Source organism: Lutra lutra, chromosome 2 (genome assembly GCF_902655055.1).
Source record: "Lutra lutra chromosome 2, mLutLut1.2, whole genome shotgun sequence".
In the NCBI taxonomy this organism is placed as follows: domain Eukaryota; kingdom Metazoa; phylum Chordata; class Mammalia; order Carnivora; family Mustelidae; genus Lutra; species Lutra lutra.
In genome coordinates, this window is record NC_062279.1 from 109,369,955 (window position 1) to 109,394,770 (window position 24,816).

General features: G+C 36.0%; 1 protein-coding gene across 6 annotated transcripts in view; it reads left to right on the top strand.

Annotated features, from left to right (window-relative positions):
• The window catches only part of SEC24B (SEC24 homolog B, COPII coat complex component), a 90,361-nt gene that overhangs the window by 15,694 nt on the left and 49,851 nt on the right, over positions 1-24,816 (top strand). For all 6 annotated transcript variants that reach the window (XR_007125195.1, XM_047718189.1, XM_047718190.1 and 3 more), the window contains exons 2-3: positions 9,073-9,822; positions 19,709-19,882. Coding sequence is in view for 5 of the 6 variants with exons in the window: in XM_047718189.1 (XP_047574145.1) it covers positions 9,073-9,822; positions 19,709-19,882 (924 nt within the window). In the remaining variant the exon portion in view is untranslated. The remainder of the gene's footprint in view (positions 1-9,072; positions 9,823-19,708; positions 19,883-24,816) is intronic.

Here is a 24,816-nt window from a genome sequence, read left to right on the forward strand (position 1 = left end):
CACCCCCTATCCTAGATTATCTTGACATCCTGGTTGATTTTTTTTTTTTAACAAAAATTTGCATATAGTACAACTTGCTTGTATTCTTTGTAGTGTGCAGCTCCATGGGTTTTGACAAATGCATGCAGTCAAGTATCTACCACCACATTATCATATAGATCAGTTCTGTTACTATAAAATGGCCCTAACGTATCCTGTTGAAATCCTCATCTCTTCCTGTACCAGCCCTGACAACTATTGCTCCGTTTTCCAATTCTGTCATTCTGCTTTTCGAGAATGTCATATAAATGGCATCATAAAATATGTAGTCTTTTAGTTCTCGTTTCTCTCACTGAGTTACATTCATCTGTGCTGTTGCATGAATCGGTTGTCTGTTCCCTTTTATTGCTGTGTACTATTCAATTGTATGTGTGTACTGGGATTGTGTAACAATCCTCTGTTGAATATCTTGATTGTTTCTTGTTTTTGCTGATTGTGAATAAAGCAGTTGTAAACATTCATGTACTGGTTTTTGTGGGAGCACAAGTTTTTGGCTCACTTAGGTTAAACATGTCGGAGTAGCACTGCTGGGTCAAATGGTAAATACAGTTGATTGTGAACAACACAGGTTTAAACTGCATGAGTCCACTTATGCAGATTTTTTTCAATAAATACAATACAGTACTATAAATGTGTTCTCTTCCTTATGATTTTCTTAGTAACATTTTCTTTTTTATAGCTTACTTTAGTATAGTAATGTACAAAATATATGTTAAGGTTATGTTACTGGTAAGGCTTCTGGTCAATAGTAGACTATTGGTAGTTAAGTTTTGGGGGAGTCAAAAGTTATACTCAAATCAACTGTGCAGGGTGTTCTTGCTCCTAATCTCTGTGTTGTTCAGGGGTCTGTGTTGTTTTTTATTTGACAGAGAGAGACACAGCAAGAGAATGAACACAAGCAGGGGGAGTGTGAGAGGGAGAAGCAGGCTTCCACACAGCAGGGAACCTGATGCAGGGCTCAGTCTTAGGACCCTGGGATCATGATACTTAACAACTGAGCCACCAAGGCGCCCCTATATTTAACTTTAACAGAACTTGCCAAACTATTTTCCAAGGTGGCAAAATAGTACTATTTTGCATTCCCTCCAGTAATGAATGAGAGTTCTTGTTGCACCACATCTTTGCCAACATTTGATATTCTGTGATTTTTTGGGGTGGGGTTTAGTTAGTCTAATGGGTGTATAGCAGTATTTCATGGTTTAATTTGCATTCCCTAATGATTAATGATGAGCATCTTTGTGTATGTTTATTGTCATCCCTATATCTTCTTTGGTGACTCTATTTTCAGACCTTTTACCAGTTTTTTGGTTGGATTATTATTTCTTAATAAATTCTGGATACAAATCATTGGGCATGTGATTTGCAAATGTTATCCCCTTGTCTGTAGCTTGTCTTATAATCCTCTTGGTGGTTTTTGTAAATTGAAGGTTTTTAATTTGATAAAGTCGCTTTTCTCAATATTTTCTGTTCTTTTTTTTTTTTTTTAAGATTTTATTTATTTAGTTGACAGACAGAGATCACAAGCAGGCAGAGAGTCAGGCGAGAGAGAGAAAGAAGCAGGCTCCCTGCTGAGCAGAGAGCCGGCTGCAGGGCTGCATCCCAGGACCCTGGGATCATGACCTGGGCAGAAGGCAGAGGCTTTAACCCACTGAGCCACCCAGGCTCCCCAGTATTTTCTGTTCTTAATCATGCCTACATAATCTTCTATACTTTCTTCTGGGAGTTTTTAAATTTGGCTTTCAAAAATAAATAAGTGAATGAATGAATGAATGAATGAATGAATAAATAAATAAATTTGACTTTCAGATCTATGAGTCATTTTGACTTAAATTTTGCTTAAGACCTGAGATATGTTGTGGTTCATTTTTTGAATATGGACCACAGCAGCAACATTTGTTGGAAATACTATCTGTTCTTCATTGAATTGGCTTGACAGCTTTGTCAAAAATCAGTTGACTGTATTTTTGTGGCTCTATTTCCAGAGCCCCTTTTTTCTTATGTTCTACGTGTCTGTCCTTTCACTGGTACCACACTTTTTTGGATTATTGTAGCATATAAAGCAAACCTTGAAATTGGGTAATATGAGTCCTCCAACTGTGCTTTTTCAGAGTTGTTGAGATTTTAGTATCTTTGCCTTTCCATAGAAGTTTTAGAATCAGCTTGTTGATATGTATAAAAGAGCCTATTGGTATTTTTTTTTAAGATTTTATTTATTTATCTGTCAGAGAGAGAGAGGGAGAGAGAGCAAGCACAGGCAGACAGAATGGCAGGCAGAGGCAGAGGGAGAAGCAGGCTCCCTGATAAGCAAGGAGCCCAATGTGGGACTCGATCCCAGGACGCTGGGATCATGACCTGAGCCAAAGGCAGCTGCTTAACCAACTGAGCCACCCAGGTGTCCCCTATTGGTATTTTTATCAGGATAACATCAAACTTAAAGATCAAAACTGAGATAATTTATATCTTAATACCAAGTTTTTCAGTCCACAAATACAGTATATCATTCCATTTTTTTAAAGAAATCCTTGCTTTCCTCAGTGTTTTGTAGTTTTCAGCATATAGGTCCTTCACATATTTCATTAAATTTATATTTTAAGTACTTTCTTGTGATACTATAAATAGTACTGTTTTTTAAAAATTGTGAATCCTGTTTGTTCGTTATTTAGTGTGAGAAGTGCATTTGACTCTTACATACCGATCTTCTGTCTTGTGACTTTGATAAACTCACTTATTAGTTCCAGGCTTTTCTTTTGTGTGTTTTTCTCTTTTTTTTAAAATCCTGTCATTCTGTAAATACCGTTTTATTCTTAATGGTCTGTGTGCCATTTATTTCTTTTTCTTGCCTTACTAAAGTACGTGGTAAATCCTGAACTTTATTGAGTAGGGGAGTGGCTTTTATTTTCTTACTGTGAGTGTGTGGTAGTGAAGAATATGGTAATTACTAGTGTTGCTTAGTGCCATTACTTCAGTTTATGCCACAGGACCAGCGTGTTACCCGTCATTGCTTTTGTGCCATTAGTACAAATGTCACCACAGTGAAGAAGGCAGATATTTTAATATTGTTATGAAAGTAGTTTTTACCTGTGGATCCCCCAGGAGTCTCCAGTATTACCATTTTTTGAGAATTGCTGTTCTATATCCTTACTGTATGCATTTCCTAGGTCGGCTGTAACAAAGTACTACAAACTGGGTAGCCTAAAACAACAGAAATTTATTCTCTTCTGGTTCTGGAGACTAGAAGTCTGCAGTTAAGGTGTTTGGCAAGGCCACATTCTCTCTTTAAGGGAGAATCTTTTTTTTTGCCTCTTCCAGCTTTTGGTTGGCTGTTGACATTCCCTATATTTTGGCCACATCAATCTGCTTTATCCTCTCATTGCCTTTTCTTTGATGTGTATGTCTTCTCTTTATGTGCATCTTACAAAGATATATGTGATGGCATTTAGGACCCACTCAGATAATCTCACAGTCCTTAACTTAGTTGTGTGTTTTCTGTCATAAAAGATAATATTGGTCCTTTCCCATATAAAAGCATTTTTTACACATTCTGGGGATTAGGATGTGGATGTATCTTTTGGGAGGCTGCTGTTCAACCTACTACCCTTATTCATTGCATAAATGTTAGACTGCTTCCCCCGGTTTCTAAAATTTTATTTTCCTTCAGTCTTCTCTACTTTTTTAATTAGATCATTTTATTTATTAATTATTCATTTTGAAGTAAGCTCTACATCCAACGTAGTGCTTGAACTCATAACCCCAAGATCAAGAGTCGTGTGGTCTACTGACTGAGCCAGCAGGTGCCCCAAAATTAGATCATTTTTTTTAAATTAAAGATTTTGTTTATTTATTTGACAGAAAGAGACACAGCGAGAGAGGGAACACACGCAGGGAGAGTGGGAGAGGGAGAAACAGGCTTCTTGCCAAGCAGGGAACCGGATGCAGACCTCTATCCCAGGACCTTGGGATCATGTCTTGAGCCGAAGGCAGACATTGAACAACTGAGCCACCCAGGCACCCCAAAATTAGATCATTTTATTGATTATTCTTCAGGTTTATTGATTTTTTTCTTCTGTCATACTGTTGAAGCCATCTAACATAATTATTTCAGCTTTATTTTGATTTTCATTTTCATTTGATTTCATTTTCAAAATAGTTTTCATTTTGAATGAAAATGATTCACTTTGAATCTGGTCTCTGCCTGATTTTTTTTTTTACCGAACATCTCAGTGTCTCTACTTTGTCTATACAGTTAGTTAACCTGCCAGCTAGGGATTTGACCCAACAATTGTAACTGACAAGAAATAAGTTTCAGGGAAATAAAATGAATGAACACACAGACTTACCTACAAATGTATTTATCATTGTGTAGGTTAATGTTTTTTTAAAAAATGGAAAATAACCTAAATGGTGATAAATAGAAAAGTGATTAAAATATGGTAAATTTATATAATGGTTATTATTCAGACATTTAAAAATCATGATGAAAAGATATTCAATTCAGGCTACTTAAACAAATCATTTAAAAATGTAAATTATAATTCTACTTCTGTTTAAATTAGATAAATCCAAGGAGAAATTACTGGGTTATTGATAGTAGTTATCTCAGGTGGTAAGTTTATGGATGGTTTTTATTTGATAATTTCCTGTACCTCTTTCTGCAATGACTATATATAACATTTGTAGTTAGAAAAACACTTTTCTAGGGTTATTTTTCAAAAATTTGACTATCCACATATGTAACTAGTTTATCCTTTCCTCCACAGCCTTTGTCTCTATTTTAGAAGTATTAAAATACCAGCAGTCTAATACGCTGCAGAGCCATTTTGCTTTTTTTTTTTAAGATTTTATTTATTTGAGATGGAGAGAAAGAGAGATTGAGAGAACGAGTGAGGGGAGAGGCAGAAGAAGCAGGCTCCCTGCAGAATAGGGAGCCTAACATGGGACTTGATCCCAGAATGCTGGGATCATGACCTGAGCCAAAGGCAGATGCTTAACCAACTGAGCCACCCAGGTACCCCTGCAGAACCACTTTTTTTTTTTTTTTAAAGATTTTATTTATTTGAGAGAGAGAGTGAGAGAAAGCATGAGAACAGAGAAGGTCAGAAGGAGAAGCTGACTCCCCATGGAGTTGGGAGCCCGATGCTGGACTCGATCCCAGGACTCTGGAACCATGACCTGAGCTGAAGGCAGTTGCTTAACCAACCGAGGCACCCAGGCTCCCCAGAACCATTTTTAATCCAAAAAAATATGTGCATCTAAATTATCCCAGAAAGCCAGTTCTTTTTCTTTTTTCTTTTCTTTTTTTTTTTTTTTCTAAGAACTCAGTATCATTAACTAGTGAATTATTGAACACTACATCAAAAACTAATGATGTACTGTATGGTGGCTAATTGAACATAATAAAAAAATCAGTAGCATTAATAAAATTTAGTAGTACCTCCAAATACTTTTTATAATTAATGTTTCTACTAATGTCCAACTTAATGTTTAGGCCTAGGTTGAAGTCATTTTATACACACTGATATTCTCCTTTCTGTTTATATTTTTCTGTCTTAATAGTTATATTCAGTAGGAACTTAATAGCTTACACATGTAATTTTAGATAGCAAAAAGAAGTAAAATCAATTTTGATTTATCCAATTATCACAATATATAAAACATCATTTTAACATGTATTCAATATTTAAAAATTACTGAGATATCTTAGTTTTTTTGCTCAATTCAGATTAGTTATATTCTAGTACATAATAACCACGTGTCACTGGTGGCTGCCATATTGGATAGTGCAGGTCTATAGCACATGTGTATGATTCCAGGTGTTTTTACCTCTTGTGATAGATCCAGTTTTCAGCACTTAGTTGTTGTTTTTTTTCCTTTCATTCTTTCCTAGTGTACCTGATTCAATTTTTTAATATTTTCTTTATGCTTTATAGCTCCCAAGTAATATATTCTAGGAAGGAACTATTTTTCTAATAGAATAGAATAACTTAGTGCATTCTCTACATATGTACACATACTATGTTTAACTTATTTGAAGATAATACTTTCTTATGTAAGACTTACTGAAACTATGATGTCTGGAGTTTTAAGAATATAATGCATTTTTATGTTAGGTAAAGGTGGATGTTTTTCAGTTTTAGAATCTGGAATCTGAACCTTTTTTTAAAAAAAAGATTTAATTTGTCAGAGAGAGAGAGAGTACACAATTAGGGGGAGTGGCAGGCAGAGGGAGAAGCAAACTCCCTGCTGAGCAAGGAGCCCAATGCAGGACTTGATTCCAGGACCCTGGGATCATGACCTGAGCCAAAGGCAGGCACTTAAGTGACTGAGCCACCTAGGTGTCCCTGGATTCTAACTTTTAAAAAAAGTAGTTACTGCTTTCAGTTACTGTTGCTACATAATAAATTATTCCAAAATTTTATAGTTGAAAATAAGTATTTTATTATGCTCACAGATTCTGTTGATCAGGAATTTGCACAGGGCAGTACCAAGATGGCTTTTCTCTGTTCTGTGATGTCTAGGGCCTCAGCTTCGCAGACTCAGAGGTGTTTTGATGGCTAATGACTCAAAATCTCCAAACTTCAAACCTGGGTGCCTAAAGGTGACCTCTCCATGTGGTTTGACTTCCCCAAACCATGGTAGCTGTGGAATAATTGGACTTCCTACATATCTAGCTGCTCAGGGATCCACATGCAAATGTTCCATCAAACACAGAAACTGAATTTTCTCTGACCAAGCAGGGAAATCACATAGCTTTGCTTCTGCCAGTCTTTCTTGGTGGAACTGTGATAAGCCTGCACAAATTCAGGGGAAGTAGACAGATTTCACCCTTTAGTCCCCACAGTATCAAAGAATTTGGAGACCATGTTTTAAAACTGTCACAGTTACTGAGGGAATTATAGGAAATACAGGCAAATGAAACTGCTAATACTAATGAAATGTCCATGATTTATAGATTGTGTTAAAAATAAAAGAGCATAGGTTTATATGACTTATGTATTTATCATATTTGCCAGGCTTGGTTTTAGTATATGCAGAAGAAATAAGACTTTAATATTAGTTTTGGTATTATACCATAATAAAATTAGGAGAGTTATCGAATACATTTTAAAGTTGAAGAAAATGTGTTGCTTGTTAGGTCACAGTAAGACAAAATTTTTAAAAATATTTTTACATGTCCTAGATACCATTTTCTTTTCATTTAAGCTGATCCTTATGTTTATTTTTTTTTAAAGTAGAAGCTTTTGAAAGTTGATTCGAAGGACAGTGAGTGGCACATAATGTAATGTAATATGTTTAATGATATAATATGATATAATATTAAACAAAAATATTAAATTAAACAATATTAAATTAATAATTAAATTAATAATTAATAAAAATATTAAATTAACAAAATATTAAACAAAAGTAATACTAAGGTTAATATTAATTTGAATGGTATTGATAAAAATACGTTCTGTAGTGATCAAGGAAATAAATATGTCAGTGGAAGTATTAAAAGCATTAGAGGAAAATGAGTATATATTTATATAACATTAGAAAAGGGAAGGCTCTTTAAGTATGATTTTAAAATGAACGAGGTCAAAAAATAGTAACCTGATGGAAAATACGTGTAGTACATAATAATAATTTAAGGTTAAATTTTTTAATATACAAGAACATATATAAATAATTATGGAAAGCACAAGACTGTGAGAAAAGGGCAAATAACAGAGAAGACACCTAAGTAGTTAAGAAATATCTGGAAAGAGTCTCAGCATTACTCAGTTAAGTACTGCAACCTGAAATGTTTCTCTCCTATCAGATTGGCAAAGATTGAAATGTTACTCAATGTTGGGAAGATGAGGCACTCCTAAGCATTATTCATAGGAGGTATGAATTGATAGACTTCTGAAAGATATTTGACAGTAATTGTCAATCTTAAAAGCACAATCCCTTTGAACTCCCAGTTTCACTTCTAGGAGCTTATCCTACGGATTCATTACAGAGGTTGACCTCATAAATGTAAATTAGTTCAGTCCCTGAAATAAATATTCATCAAAGGAGATTTAGTAAATAATGGTACATTTCTAATGAAATACTGTGTAGATTTTTAGAAGAATAGTGAAGATTTATGTATGCTAATAGAAGGATATTCAGGACACATTAAGTAAAAGAAAAGCAGGTTGTGGAACTGTGTCATGAAGGATATAAAAAAGCCATTAAGTAATAGATCCATGTGGAAAGAAGGATATTAGCTACCAGGGAAAGAGGGGTAGTTGTACTTTTTACTTTGTATTCTTCATTATTTGAATTTTTTTTTTTTTTTACAATGGGTATATTGTTACTTTTATAGTTTAAAAGAAGCTAATAACAAAGGTTTGCACTCTCTATACTGGGTATAATAGTTATCTATTGTTGCATAACAAAATACCCCCCAGATTTAGTGGCTTAAATAGCAAATATTTGATCTCAGAGTTTCTGAGGGACATGAACTTGGGAGCAAACTTGCTGGGTGGTTCTGACTTTGGATGTTATTAGATTGTAGTCAAGCTGTCAGCTGGGGCTATAGTTTTCTCAAGACTCTACTGGGTATGAAGAATCTGCTCCGAAGTTCACTGATGGGGTTGGTGCAGCCCAGTTTCTCTTTGGCTATTGGCCACAGCGTTCAGTTCCTTACCTCATGGATTTTTCCATAGGGCTCTTCACAACTTGGCAGCATTGTTCAAACTGAGTGATCTAAGAGAGGGAAACCAGCACCCAAGATCAGGCTAATCTTGAAAGTGATACATCATTACCTCTCCGACATGGTTTTGGTCCTGCAAATCAGTCTTGGTATATTGTGGGACGGTGTGAATTCATATACAAGTGTATGAATACCAGGATGTAGGTATCACTGGGGGCCATCTTGGAGGCTGGCTACCACAGTGGGTCTATAACAGTATTATCTTTTGTGACTATTGGAGAAGTAAATTAATTAGGGGGACATTTGATGGGAACGTTGCTTAAAAATTAGTTATCTCCTTGCCAATTCCTGTGTTTGCTCTTCTTTTTTAGGTCCAGCACAGAATCAAATGCAGGTTCCATCAGGGTATGGAGTGCATCCTCAAAACTACATTGCTCCCTCAGGACATTATCCTCAAGGACCTGGGAAGATGACCTCATTGCCGTTGGATAGCCAGTGTGGTGATTACTACTCTGGTCTCTATACGGTACCGACACAAAATGTGGTGACTCCTAATACAGCAAATCAACAACCAGGAGCACAGCACATGTATGGCAGGGGTCCTCCTGCACCTCATATAGTGGGATCCACTCCGGGATCTTTCCAGGGTGCCGCATCACCAACATTGCATTTGCATACTAGTGCCGCCCAGCGGTACTCCCATTTTGTGAATCACTACAGTAGCCCAGCCGTGTACTCTGCCAACTCTTCTGTTGCTTCTCAGGGATTTCCCTCTACCTGTGCTCACTACGCTATGTCAACTGTTTCTACTGCTGCATATCCTAGTGTTTCATATCCCTCTCTGCCTGCCGGTGATCCATATGGGCAACAAATGTTTACCTCACAGAATGCTCCAACGGTCAGGCCACTGAGAGAGAATTCATTTTCTGGTCATAGTACAGCCATCAGTCATCCCTCACCACTTCCACCTCCTCCATCACACCAGTACCACCAGCAGCAGAGTCTTTCAGGATGCAGTACTCTCTCGTGGTCAGCTTCAGGCCTTCCATCAACCCAGCATAATATCGTCCGAAACCACACTGGCTCCCTGGCAACAGCCAACAGCAACCCAACAAATACTGGTAGGTTGAATGGAAAGTTCACCAAAGCATGCCTGAAAATCATTGCATTTCCAATCAGGTTTTTATTTGCATGAAGATTTAAGATGATATTGCCTAATAGAAAAAGTGGAAATTAGCTCACCTTTGCAGTTTATTTGCTTTATTTATTGTGGTGTTTTAGCAACATCTCCCTGAACCCTTACCCTTGCCCTATTCAGTTAGCCACCCAACCACCAACCGTGCATAGTTATGTTCCTTATCATGACTGGATCTTAGTCGATATTTATTGATAAATTTTATGCCTCTGCAGTGGTTGTCCTTAGTATGAGTTAGGTCAAGGGCAAAATAGGAGGGTCCGTTTGGGCATATGCTTTGTTAGCCACTACTTTCTTTTTTATATTGTTCAACCTTAGGACAGTTACTATTCCAGCCTACTCACTATATATAGAATACCACCGTGGTTTCTCTAAGTGAACCCCTATTAATGATGCTCACAGAAGATAATATATATGTATATAATATGTAGGAATACATACTAAAGCTTATGTTTCCTCTTCCCAAATTGGTAAATTAGGATGGAGGCTGGGGAAGATGAAGAAAGATTCTTGAAGAATAGTCTTGTAGTTAATCTTTCTGACCTTCTTAAACCAAGATGTAGTTAAATTTATTGGTTTAAAAATTATGTAAATTATGTGGTCTTTTTAGTGTGGGCTTTCCATATCATGTACTCATTTTAATTCAGCTTGTAAGCTTGAACTTAACAACATACCCTCTTGAACTGAATGAAAATGTATGTAAAGAATGGGAACTGGTGAAGCTGTGGTAGTTTTCTGAATGTTGCCTTTAAATTCTGTATCAGAGTCCAAATAGCCCTAAGTCAAGGATGCCATTGAAAAATATCCTTCCCTGGACAGTTAGATTATTTAAAATTAGAACTTCAGAATGTTGTATCTGAATATATTTGAGATCATCTGTTCTTTCATTGCTGTTATTTAGAAACCCTTTTGGCTGCAATCAACTAATAGTGGTTTAAACAAAAAAGGTGGTATTTTTCTCACATAACAAGAAGTCTCGGTAAATGTAGTGGATCCAGACGTCCTCTGTGTCTTTTCTCTCCCTGGTCTACCATTCTTTGCATGTTGGTTTCCAGAAACTTCTGTACCTGTAGACATCAAGTCAGAGTTAAAAGCAGGAAGAAGGGAAAGGAAAGAAGATGGGGTGATGGCACTGGCAGACTTTCCCTATCATTTGCCATAGCTGTTTATTTTTTTTTAATTTAATTTTATTTTTAATAAACATATATTTTAATCCCCAGGGGTACAGGTCTGTGAATCGCCAGGTTTACACACTTCACAGCACTCACCATAGCACATACCCTCCCCAATGCCATAGCTGTTTTAAAAGAGAATCCCTTGGGGCGCCTGGGTGGCTCAGTGGGTTAAGCCTCTGCCTTCGGCTTAGGTCAGGATCTCAGGGTCTTGGGATCCAGCCCTGCCTCAGGCTCTCTGCTCGGTGGGAAGCCTGCTTCCTCCCCTCACTCTCCCTGCCTGCCTCTTTGTCTACTTGTGATCTTTGTCAAATAAATAAAATCTTAAAAAAAAAAAAAGAGAGAGCGAGAATCCCTTATTTTAGGGAAGGTTAGAAAATGAATACTTACCTTTGTAGCCTTCACGGTAGACGCGGGTAGGAAAGAAGGGGGTTGGCATTGACTGGGTCTTGGGTGAATCAACCTAAAGCATCTGTCACAGTTCCCAAATGTGGCTGTGCACAGATTGTGATCTTCAACCTTACTTACTGAGCTAGAATAGAATCTCATTCTCCAGGCTCGTCTTGGGAATCTGTATTTCTGACTTGATCTTGTCATGATGCCTAGTAAAAAAGGTCAGTTTTTTTGTTTGTTTGTTTTTTAAACAAATGAGGAAAGCTATCCAAGTTGGGTTGCCTGCTTGTGGTCATTAATATTAGAAACCCAAGTTTGTCCTGGAGCTCAGTTTCTTTGACTCTCAGCCTTCCCTTCTCAGAGTCAGGGCTTTCTGTCTTCTAAAAATTCTGGTTTTTTTTCCTCTCTTCTTTCAGCAGTCTGTTTACAGATCAGCTTATCCTAAGGTCTCTGTGACTTAAGGATTTTGTGACTTTCGGGACAAAAAAAAAAGAAAGAAAGAAATACACGTAATTCCTATCTTATTTCTGAGATGGGAATGGAATCCTGGATGGAACCAATTATCCTGAGATAAAGGATTAGGGAAATATGGGGTCACTTGGCTAATGAACAGAATACCTAACTGGGAAACACTATCCCTGAAAAAAATATTAAATAAAGAATACAAATAATTACAAAATTACCTTCTATTTGAATAACTAGTAATTAGTTCTTCATATAGAGAGATGGGCTATATTTCCATTCTTTTAATCTTAGTGCTATACTGTGAAAGCCATAATAAATATGATTTTAGAAATTAATTGATGTTAAATAGGGGTTTTTTGCCTTTAGTTTGGTAAGTTACTTTTTAATTATATTTTGGAGATTGACAGATATATCAGGTTAATTTGACACTTGTTTTTCATATTTCAAAAGAAATGAAGAAGTTACTTTTAAAACCTACTTTGAAATATTATAGAAGTTCCCAGATTTTCTCATTGAGCCGATGTTTATCAATATTATTTTTCATGGGGGCGCCTGGGTGGCTCAGTGGGTTAAGCCTCTGCCTTCAGCTCAGGTCATGGTCTCAGGGTCCTGGGATCAAGCCCCGCATCAAGGCTCTCTGCTCAGCAGGGAGCCTGCTTTCCCCTCTCTCTCTGCCTGCCTCTCTGCCTACTTGTGATCTCTCTATCAAATAAAAAAAAAAAATAAAATCTTTAAAAAAAAAAAAAAAAAAAATATTATTTTTCATGATGTTCTATGCAACTTAGTAATAATAGTTCATAAGGTATTTGGCAGATATCACTGTGTTTCTCTTAGAAATTTAAAACATCCCTTGGTAGTTTTTTATAATGAAAAAATAATGAATATACATAGAGTTCAAAGAAATAGATAAAATGGAAAGTAAATGGTTCCTACCAGTAGATATTTTGGCCACTAATTTTCAGAGATAGCCACAATTAACAATTTTTTGTGTATCCTTCCCAAAATTCTCTACGCATGTACAAGTGTTCTCTGTTAGAAGTATCATAAGCATACACATACATACTTAAGTGAACCATTAAATAGCAAGGAACTGTTTTGTATGATATGCTAAATACATGAAACTATTGAAATTTTTAATTTTTTTGTTAATTTATTATACTTTTACTAAAAACCCACTTAATCTTAGTACATAAATGTGGTATATTAGAATGTAATAAACTTAATTCATTGAAAAAAAAAACCTTTGGAACCCTATGAATTTTTGCTAGGGTGACTTGGGTGCCTAGGTACAAGGTTTGACAACCATGGAAATATTGATTTAAATTTTCTAGAAAGAAAGACAACTTTTATTTGCCTTGGATGCCTTTACATAATATTAGCACATTAGAATAATTATCTTAGCTATTAAACATACTTTTAGGTGAAATTCAACCATCGAGTAATTAACAAAAATGATTGTACTTTTTTTTTTTTTAAGATTTTTATTTATTTATTTGACAGAGAGAGATCACAAGTAGACAGAGGCAAGCAGAGAGAGAAAGAGAGGGAAACAGGCTCCCCGCTGAGCAGAGAGCCCGATGCGGGGCTCGATCCCAGGACCCTGAGATCATGACCTGAGCCGAAGGCAGCGGCTTAACCCACTGAGCCACCCAGGCGCCCCGATTGTACTTTTTTATTACTTGATTATACTAATTACATTTTCAGGTGTAACAAAAGTTCTTAAACAATTCATAAAGTGTTGGAGATCCAAAAGCATGAACATGAGTTAAATGATTACCAAAAACATGTTGGCTGCATACATGCTACTATTTTTAGGCAGTCATTGAGTTCATTTTCAGAAACATTGGAATAAAAGAGAACTTTAAATGTTATCTCACTTGCCTCTCTATTTTATAAGAGTATATTTCAGCACTAGAACTTCAGATTTTTTAATAAAAGTTCTATCCCAAGTATGTATGTCTGGGGTGCTTTGTTTGTTAACATAGGGTGAAGTTTTGGCTGCTGTGTAAAAAGTGTCATTTCATTAGGACTGTTACTGTAGATAAATCTCTGAAGGTTTAAAAAGTTTTTCCTAGTTTGAGATAAAGTTAGTTGAGTATGTAACTTTGGTATATAAAGATACCCATCTTTGATAGCAAGATGAGTATTGGAACATCATTTAAAATCATTTTCTTAAATTTTTACTATCCCTTTGTTTTGAAAAGTATATAATTTTAAAAATTAGCAAGATAAATCTTGGCTAAGAAGTAGAGTTTTGCCAGAAAATATTATATTCATTAAAATTATTTTTACTTTTTTTCCCTGGAGAATCACATATTAATATTATGAAATAGTATTGTCTAATGGTGTTTTACTGTGTGCAATTTTATAAAACAAGAAGCATTTTTTTAAAAAGTACTTATAGAAATAATAATAATAAACTTCTATATAATTCTGTATAAAAATCCACAATATAGGGGCACGTGAGTGGCTCAGTCAGTTAAGCGGCTGCCTTTGGCTCAGGTCATGATCCCAGGGTCCTGGGATTGAGGCCTGCATCCAGCTCCCTGCTCGGTGAAGAGTCTGCTTCTCCCTCTCCCTCTGCCTGCTTGTGCTGTTTGTCAGATAAATAAATAAAATCTTTAAAAAAGAAAAAAAAATCCACAATATACGTGGCATACAGTATCTAGTTACTGGTAAGTTAATATTGTAACTGTTGTCTTGAGGTACTGATATGCCTGAGGAAAAGCAAAATAAATTCTCAGTGTTCCTGATATTTCAGCCTCAGTCTGAAGAATAAATTCTTCATGTATGAAGTAAATTGCAGGCAAAATAAATATTTAAATGTACGAGGCAAAATTTAAGAAACTTTTTAGCAAAAGTATGAAAGACTACCTCTAGAAACTTGTAGAGAAGGGTTTCTTAAAGACAACACAGTAAAATAAATTATAGTTTTAAAGAGTAAGCATGCTCAATTTGACTAATTTTTGAATTAAGAACTTTTCTTCATTGAAGGACATGAAGAAAACAAAAAGACAAGGCATAAACTGGGAGAAAAAAATACAGTATTTATCCAGAATACACACATAATATATAAAATTAATAAGGAAGAGAGCAACAACCCAAGAAAAAAACAGAAGATCAAATGAAAACATACTCAACCTTATAATAATCAGGAAAAGAAAATTAAAACTAGAGTGGGATATCTTTTTATACTTAGCAGCAGAATGGTAAAAATTCGAGAGCCTGACCACACCATTGGCAAGGATGTGGAATAACAGAACTCTTAGACATTCTTGTTGTTAGGAAGATTTATGGCTTCAATATTTTAGGAAAATTTGGCATTACTGGAATTGAAGATGGCCATGCCCTAAAATACAGCTATTCCACTTCTATAATGTGGTGCATGAGTCACCCAGATTCGTATTAAAATGCTTGTTCTTACCAAGTCTCGTATGGCATGGCCTAAGAGACTACATTTTTATCACATGTCTGCAAGAGCTGTTGGTAGCCTAGGTACCACACTTAATAGGAAGGCTCTAGAGCACCACATCTTTTGAGATGTGTAGCACTTACAGGACATGGTGACATTTGCTTGGAATACTGGGCAAAAAGGACTAGTCTGCTCTTTAGGCCAAAAGACCTTATTTCCCCCAGGGGGATTCTGAGCCACTTGCTTCACACCTACAGCTACCTGAGGGGGGTACACACCTTGAGAAGCTCCGCCTTAGAGAAACATGCATATCTGCTCCAGGGACAGGTTCATGAATATTTATAGCAGCACTGTCTTTGTAAAACCAAAAAGTGGAAACCCAAAAGTCATGATAGTGGAATGGGTGAATAAATAATGTCCTTCCACTGGAGTGCTGAACAGAAGTGAAAATATGATCAAGGGCTGCGCTTATTAACATGAGTGAATCCCAGCAATGTAACAGCAGAAGTCATGAAGAATGCATGTAGTGTGATACCATTACCAAGTGAAAAAAACAAGCAGAAATCATGTTTAGGAATACTTGTCTGTGTGGTAAACTATTTAAAAACAAAAGCAAGGGAATAATCACAATTCGGAAGGGAGGACTTCTGTGAGGAGTACGCGGACAGCGTCAGCAGTTTTGGAAAGGTTTTATTTTCACACTGGATGCTGAGTTCATGGGTATTTTATTACGGTTTTATATGTGTATTTATGTACATATGCATATACGTATCACAAGCTCATCTATACCAATTATTAAAGAAAAATATTTGTGATAACAAAGCTGGGAGTCAGTGTATTCTTTACTGGGGAGAGAGCATGGCAAGTTCAAGGGACTGGAAGACGACCAGTGAAGCCAGAGGAGAACTCAGGCCAGGATGAGGCTAGGGACTTAGGATCATTCCAGGCCTTGTTAACCATGTTAGGAAGTTTCAAGGGTAAGATGTTTTGTCTCCACCCTGAAGCACTGGCAGAATTTTGAAGGATTATAAGCACGTCAAAGACTGGCTGTAGTGGTTCTGGAACAGAGAGGGGCCCTGTTTAAACTACTTAGCTTTGACTTTGTGCTGGGAATGGCTTTTGAAAAATTAATTGTGGGACTAGTTTGAGGCCTAGGATGATGGAGTTGTTCCTGATACAGGGTTTTTTTTGCTTTCTTATGCCAAGAGCCTCTAGGTACTACCAGCTTATTGTACTAATTCAAGCCCAGAGCTCTGGCCTCACTGGGCTCTGAATGCTCTGAACCAAAGCTGCTGGGGTTTGTTAGGATTCCTTTCCTGGTTTATCCTTCTCCTGAGGCTATAACCCTGCAGAGCACTCACTTCAAAGTGGAAGTACGGGATGCCTTATCAGGTACCCCACCCCGTATGCCCTGGCTGTGTCTTCTGTTTCAGCACAGAAAACAGCAAATCAGCTTTGTAGCAGACAGTGAAAGCAGCTGTGAGTGTTGGCTATTTCTCTGAGTTTTCAATTTTGTACAGATTTTGGCTCAGAAATTTATTAATAGCATGTTAGATCTTTGATGATTTTAGGGAAGTATTATAAAAATGGATTTTAGGGCACCTGGGTGGCTCAGTTGGTTAAGTGGCTGCCTTCAGCTCAGGTCTTGATCCCAGGGTGTGGGGATGGCCTGCATCAGGCCCCCTGCTTAGTAGGGAATCTGCTTCTCTCTCTCTGCCCCTCCCCCTACTCGTGCTCACTCTCTTTCTCAAAAAAAAAAAAGAAATCTTTGAAAAAACATAGTTTTTAAAGTTACCTTTAATGGGAGGTTCGGTCTTTACCTCACCCATCCTTACTGTGTCTTCTACCCCCGTTCCCTTTTCTCCATCACTCAATGTTAGATGATTTTATCTTTCTTAGTTTTCACTTTGTATTCTTAAATATACTCATCACTCTGTTACGTTTTAATGATTATACCAGTTATCTAATTCTGGTTTAAAACGAAACGACTTTTTTTTCCCCATAGTTCTGTGGGTTGGTTGGACAGTTCTTCTACTGGTTTTTCTTGGACTCATCATTGGGTCTTCATTTAGCTGGAGACTTGGCTGGGTTGGAAGATCTTAGAACTTCACTCATGTATCCAGCAGTTGGTGCAGATAGTTTACAGGGGTACCTAGGTTTTTTGACACTTAACTAACTTCCTTACATGATTACCTTAGGACAGCATTTCCAGAGCAGAGTGGGTAGCTACAAAGTTTCCTGAGATTTGAGTTCTGGGACTTGTATACCGTTGCTTCTGCCACATTATGTTGATTAAAACCAGTCACAAGGTCAGCCCTAATTCAGAGGGAGGGAAAATAGACTCCACTTCTTAATGAGAAGAATTGCAGAATACTGTGACCATGTTTTCAGTTTCCCAAAATGATGTTTGTCCTCCCTAAAAACGATGAATAGCACATTTAGACTCCTTCCACCTTCTTTCCCATTCCCTATTATATTTCTATCATTTGTACACTGTGGAGCATATAATGTGTTGGGGTTTTTTTTCCTTAATTTTTATTTATTTATTTTAAGTAGTCTCTATCCCCAATGTGGGGCTTGAACTCGTGACCCCAAGATCAAGAGTTGCATGCTCTTCCAGTTGAGCTAGCCATATAACATATTTTGTTCTATCACCACCTTCTTATATTTGTTTTAGTCTTAGCCCTTCTAAGTTTCTCTCTCTCTATATGCACACACACATACATATTTAAATATACATGCACACATATATACATACATATATGCATGTGTTCATTATATTTTCACTGTTCACTACTAGTTTTTTGCCATAGGTTTTTTTTCCCCCTAACTCTGAGATATAATTGACATACTACATTGTGTAAGTTTAAGAGGTATAAAGTGATGATTGATATATGACGCACATATGTATTAGAAAATGATTACCACGGTAGGGTTAGTTAATATATCCATCATCTCACAGAATTACCTTTTCTCTGTATGTAGAGAACATTTAAGACTTACTGTCTTAGCAACTTCCAAGTTTATAAAACAGTATTGTTAACAGTAGTCACCATGCTGTACATTAGATCCCCAGAACTTACTCAACTAAATATCTATGGGGCTGCCTCAGTGGCTCAGTGGGTTAAGCGAATGCCTTCGGCTTAGATCATGATCCTGGAGTTCCAGGATCAAGCCCCACATCTTACACTCCCTGCTCAGAAAGTCTGCTTCTCCCTCTGTCCCACACCCCGCCGCCCCTGGCCCACGCTCCTCTCTCTCACTCACTCTTTCTCTCTCTCAAATAAATAAAGTCTTTTAAAAAAACCTAAAAATTTATGGTAACAGATGGTAAGTATGCTTATTGTGGTGAGCATTATGTAATTGTCAAGTTACTATGTTGTACAACCAAAACTAATATAATATTGTATGCCAGTGGGTATACGTCAATAAAATAATTACAGTTTATACCCTTTAACCAACATCTCCCTATTTTCCTTCCCCCTCCAGTCCACCCCCATGCCAGGCCCTGGAAGCTACCGTTCCACATTCCACTCTGTTCCTATGAATTCCAACATTTTCTACATATAAGTGAGATCATGTACTATTTGTCTTTCTCAAACTTATTTACTTAGCACAATATCCTCAAGGTCCATCCATTTTGTCACAAGTGGCAGGATTTCCTTTTTTGTGGTTAAATAATATTCGTGTGTGTGTTTTTTATCCACTCACCCATCAGTGGACACTTAGGCTGTTGCCTTGGGTTTTTCAATGAGCTCTTGGTCGACTGAAGATTATCATCTAGATCGGGCAGTTTGAGCTATCACAGAGGCCCACTGTGAATCACCTGTACTTTGTTTATTCCAGACGTCCAACCTAGAGTTACCATTGAGTCCTTACTTGATTACGTTTGAAATACAGTCTCTGATTAGTAGCAGTAAATAAGATGTGACAGTTTATAATACAAAAGGGGATCTGAGCCGATACTAGAAACATTTGTGGAATTCGTGGACTGCATTACTGCAGAAGCAAATAGCCTCTATTCACCTTATCTTAGATACCATTATGTTGTACAATAATGAATTAATAGTAGTGACCATTAAAATTATAAAGAAAAATTGTTTGGGGTTCATTTTGTTTAAAAAGGTAAGGAGGCTTATGACATGTTTTAGGAAAGTTGCTGTTAAAGATTATTAAAACATTTGGTATTTAAGTTTTCAGTTTTTCTGGAAATCATTTCTTTGGACATTCTTATCTTATTCTCTCTATATAATACTAGATAAATGTGATCCTACCAAGGTTTCTACAGGAACTTCAAATAAACCATATTTTGTTGGTATCTTAATATTTTCAAGTTGATTGCTGTGGGTGAAATACTTTTTTGTCTCCAGTTACAGATTCTTTATCTTGTCCTGTTATGCAAAATGTTCAGCCTCTCAAGTCCAGCCCAGTTGTATCCACTGTTTTATCAGGAGCCTCATCAACACGAACACCTCCAGCTGCAAATCGCACAGTTGAGCCTGTAGCCTCAGTTACACAGCCATCGGAGCTGCTACAACAGAAAGGTATTTAAAAAATGCATTACGTATATGTGGAGAGAGCACACACACACACACACACACACACACACATATACACACATACTGATTCAAAAACCTGATTTTATTATTTTTAAAAAATTTTTAAAGTTATTTATTTATAATCTCTATATCCAATGTGGGGCCTGAAGTCATGACCCCCAGATCAAGAGTCACATGCTTTTCTGACTGACCCACCCAGGTACCCCTCAAAGAGGTGATTTTTAAAAAGTCAAACTGTGTAACCATCATTTATAGAAAATAAGACGAAATGTAATTTATAATCTCAATTCAAACACTATTCCCTTTTTATATATTAACTTCCAGTCTGTTTATGATTATTTACATAGTCGCAGTCATATATTACATACCATTTTGTGTATTGTGTTTACATTTGTTAAATTACACACAGTTCTTCATATATCCACACATAGTCGTTGTAGTCATTTTCATGGCTAATACTTCATCATTTCAGTGTATTACAATTTACCAGTCCATCCCTCAATTGTGGAACATTTGTTTCCTGTTCTTTAAAGGTTATTATAGTTTTCTTTTAGGATAAAGCATCCAAGATTTTTTTATTTAATGAATCTCCATATCCTATTTGATGATTTTTCTACTTATTATTAATGAAAGTAACTTTTGACCCAGTTTTGGGAATAAGAAGGATGAAAACAAAACTGTAAGCCATACCTTTGCAGCATGGACAAACAATACAGTGTATATTCATTTGCTTGTTTAATATTCTCCATGTGTTAAATAAGTGACAGGTAACTAAAATGTGTTATTTTTTACTCTCTTTCCCTACTTTGCCTTTTATTTTGGGTTTTTTTCTGTCTAAAATTCCAAATCTGTTGATGTTTCCAGTTGAAATACTGTATTTTTTATTTCGTGAGAGAAAACTGAACTATTACTAGGAAGTTTGTATTTCCATAGCAACCATTAGTGATATCTTAGGGACTGTACTTACTGTGTTATGGCAGCTTCTCACCTTGAATTTAAAGAATTCTCTTTCTCTCTCTCATGTTTCTGAAACTCAGAAAAAGCATTTCAGGTTGATCTCACTACTTGCTATCTGTTGAGTATGTGGTCAAGAATACTTCCTATCATTTGATCAGATTATACATTATAAATTTTCTTATTTGGCTTTATAGGAAAACCAACTGCAGCACCCTGGAGTGTCCATTGATTCCCAACAAGCCAGTGGGTATATTAGGAATAAAATCTAGTTTTTTTTATAAGCATTTGCCTTTAAAATGAGGGACTGGTAAGAAAGTTTTGCTTATCATGAGTAGAAAAAAACATGAGCATAGGTTGAACCCCTAACAAATGAATGGTATCTTTCCTCTACATTGATGACTACCTTCCATTTCTTAAATATTATGCTCATTTTGACCCTTCACATTCCTCCTCCTAATATCTTTTTTCCTATTATATTTTCTTTTTTTACCATTTTACTTTAAGTAGCATCTTACCATTGTACTTGAAGTGTCATTTTACATGGTTTTACAAACCACATTTCCACAAAATAATCATAATTATGTTTCCTTTCTTTTCTTACTCTAATATAGATTTAATAGGATAGATTTGGGAAGAGGAGCTACCATTTATGGAGCATTTACAATGTGCCAGAAACTTTATATTTATTATCTCATTTAACTCCCATTGCAATCCTATAATATTATCCCTGTTTTACGGATGAGAAAAGTGAGATTCACAAAGATTAGGTGATTTCCCCAAGATTTTAAATTACTCTGCCTAAGTAGAAGAGTGAAAGATTTTTAATTCAAACCTGTTTATTTTTCTATAAAGTGAGCCTGAATTGTTTTCTTATTGCTAACAAACTTTTGATGTACCTAAGAGACGCTCCTTGAATAAGTAACAGTAAAGAGAATACTAGAAACATTTGAACTGTAGCTTTTATTATTCCTTTTTCTTAAGTAAGGGATTGGTTTAGCTTAGTGGCCTTTTTATCTTTGGGTAGATCTGGATGTACAACATACAGTGTGCGGTGGGGCTACTATATATGTGTTGTGTAAGTTGCGGTTTGTGTGAATGGTGCCTATTGTAGTTGGGTGGTGTGTGGGCTGCATAAGCTATGCTGTGGTTCTGATATCCCTACTAAAATATTAATGCTTCACAGAGATTACTGTTTTTCTCCCGGCTTCAAAGACATCCTTGCCTAGTTATTCTCAGAAGGACCCAGCATTCTTATACTGGTTTTAAGGCAGGAGGCTGCAAAGTTTTGCTTGCATATCTCCTAAAAACTTTTTGGGTAAACTCTGTAACCACTTAAACATTTTTTAGATTGACATCTAAAATTTTTCACCAGAAGTCTAAATAGTTGAAGGCATGTAATTTTTCAACATAATGCGTATATTGATTTTTAAAATAAAGATGTATTATTCTTTGTATCCACTAGAATGAACCTGCCATCATCCTTTTAAAAAAGGCCCAAATAGAGCCTTTCTTTAAAATTTTTCTCCTTAATGTCATACTGTTTTCCCTGAATATAATAATATAATATACTCTTAAGCTAGAAACTCTTTTATCATTCTATCATACTTCTCTGCCATAGTAATATTATATAAATTGAAATTTTGCATTTTGCTTTATTGTCTATGACCATAAGATCTAAGCATTAACATTTTTTCTTCTGGATTAAACTGTCAGTACAATTATTGTTAGCATATAGTTGGTCAAAACAACATATAAACATTATGAGTTTGCGTATTTTTTAGTGGGAAGTACATTTTTACTGGAAGTATATCTTTCGATGAGATGAATGGCTCTCCCCCACCCTGACCATAGGTTTGTGTACCTGAGTTGTATATGATTGAGTGCTAGAATAAGATATACTTCAGATAAATTTCATTCATAGTTTTTATTTTCACATATAATTGTTATAAACTTTGTTCAAGTGAAGTAGCTAGGAATGGTAATGAAAGGCTTTTATTAAAGCAGTATTGTTCTTTGGAGTTTTTTAATATGTTTAACCTTTTGAGTTACATTATCAGAAATTTTTATTGTCGTTTGTTCCATTTTATTTTCCAGGTTGTAGATAGATGGTAGCATCATTACTGTCATGTAGCAGTTTACTTTTTTTTTTTTTTTAAAGATTTTATTTATTTATTTGACAGAGAGAAATCACAAGTAAGCAGAGAGGCAGGCAGAGAGAGAGGAGGAAGCAGGCTCCCTGCTGAGCAGAAAGCCCGATGTGGGGCTCGAACCCAGGACCTGGGATCATTACCTGAGCCGAAGGCAGCGGCTTAACCCACTGAGCCACCCAGGCGCCCCAACAGTTTACTTTTTATAAAGTGTCTTTAACTTTGATTTTCTCACTTGATCATCAGGTGAAGCAAGCATAGCATATTTCATCTTCCTTTTATAGAAGAAGAAATTGAAGTTTAGAGAGGTTAGGTGTCTTACCCAAAAACAAACTCCCTAAGTGGGGTGCCAAGATCAGTATAGATCTTCTGCATCCAAACCTAAAACTTGTTTAACTGAATCAGCAATATTCAGAATATTGTGAATTTCATTGTACCGTTGCCAGTACAATATCATATCCTTTAAGTGTATTTTTATCAAAGACTTGAAGCTGTGATAGAGGTCATTTGTTTTATGTGTGGTATCGCATATAACCTTATTGGCAAAGGCAGTCTTCATTTTCAAACCAGTGGGACAAATTTTATTCTTTGTCAGAAAATCTAATTTCATTTTTTTTAATCTAAAGAAATGTATTCCTGGTGTTTCAAAGGAGTATCATAAGCTCCATTGAGAAATAAATTATAGCATATATCTTTTAAGCCAAATTACTAAAAGCAGTCAAATTTAAACAGCAAAGATCTAATGTGATTAATTTATCCTTTTTTGGGCGCCTGGGTGGCTCAGTGGGTTAATGCCTCTGCCTTCAGCTCAGGTCATGATCTCAGGGTCCTGGGATCGAGTCCTGCATTGGGACTCGATTGCTGAGCAGAGAGCCTGCTTCCTCCTCTCTCTGCCTGCCTCTCTGCCTACTTGTGATCTCTGTCAAAGAAATAAATAAAATTAAAAAAATTTATCCTTTTTTATAATAAGTTATAAAAACTAGACAATGAGTCAGTATGCTGTTTTTCATTACCAAATTTGAAATAAAGCAGTGCAACATGTACCCGATATTACACTATTTATGAAGTGAGGATTAGCTTGAAAAGCATTATATTCCTATGGTAAATATATGCATTGTGTGTATCAAACTCTGATATTTGACTTTTTAAAATGTTTAAATAGGAATCAAGTATAAAAATCAGAAATAACTGTTGATTTCATCAGACATCATGATAAAATGTTTCCATATAATTAATTGAAAAAAAGAAAAATACATACCATTAAGTGATAGTAGGTTCCCATTAGTAAATATTTTTTTTTGTTAAAAGGAGGCAGAGAGAATTAAATATTGTATAAAATAAAAGGTGAGAAATGATTATAATCATTGTAAGTATTTTGATAAAATAGGTTGTAGAATACTTTATTGAACATCTCAGATTGACTCTGAAAGAAATTATGTACAGTTTTTTGTTTTTTGTTTTTTTTTTAAGATTTTATTTATTTATTTGACAGAGAGAGATCACAAGTAGATGGAGAGGAAGGCAGAGAGAGAGAGAGAGAGAGAGGGAAGCAGGCTTCTTGCTGAGCAGAGAGCCCGATGTGGGACTCGATCCCAGGACCCTGAGATCATGACCCGAGCCGAAGGCAGCGGCTTAACCCACTGAGCCACCCAGGCGCCCCTGTACAGTTTTTATCTACGAGTTTTATCCAGTGTATCTTGAAAAAATTGGCCAATCCTAGAAAACATCCTACTTGTTTTTAAAAGAATTTACATTGCTAAGAATACTACTAAGATTGGTGGAGGGTTTTTTTTAATGACTTGCCCTATCCCTTGT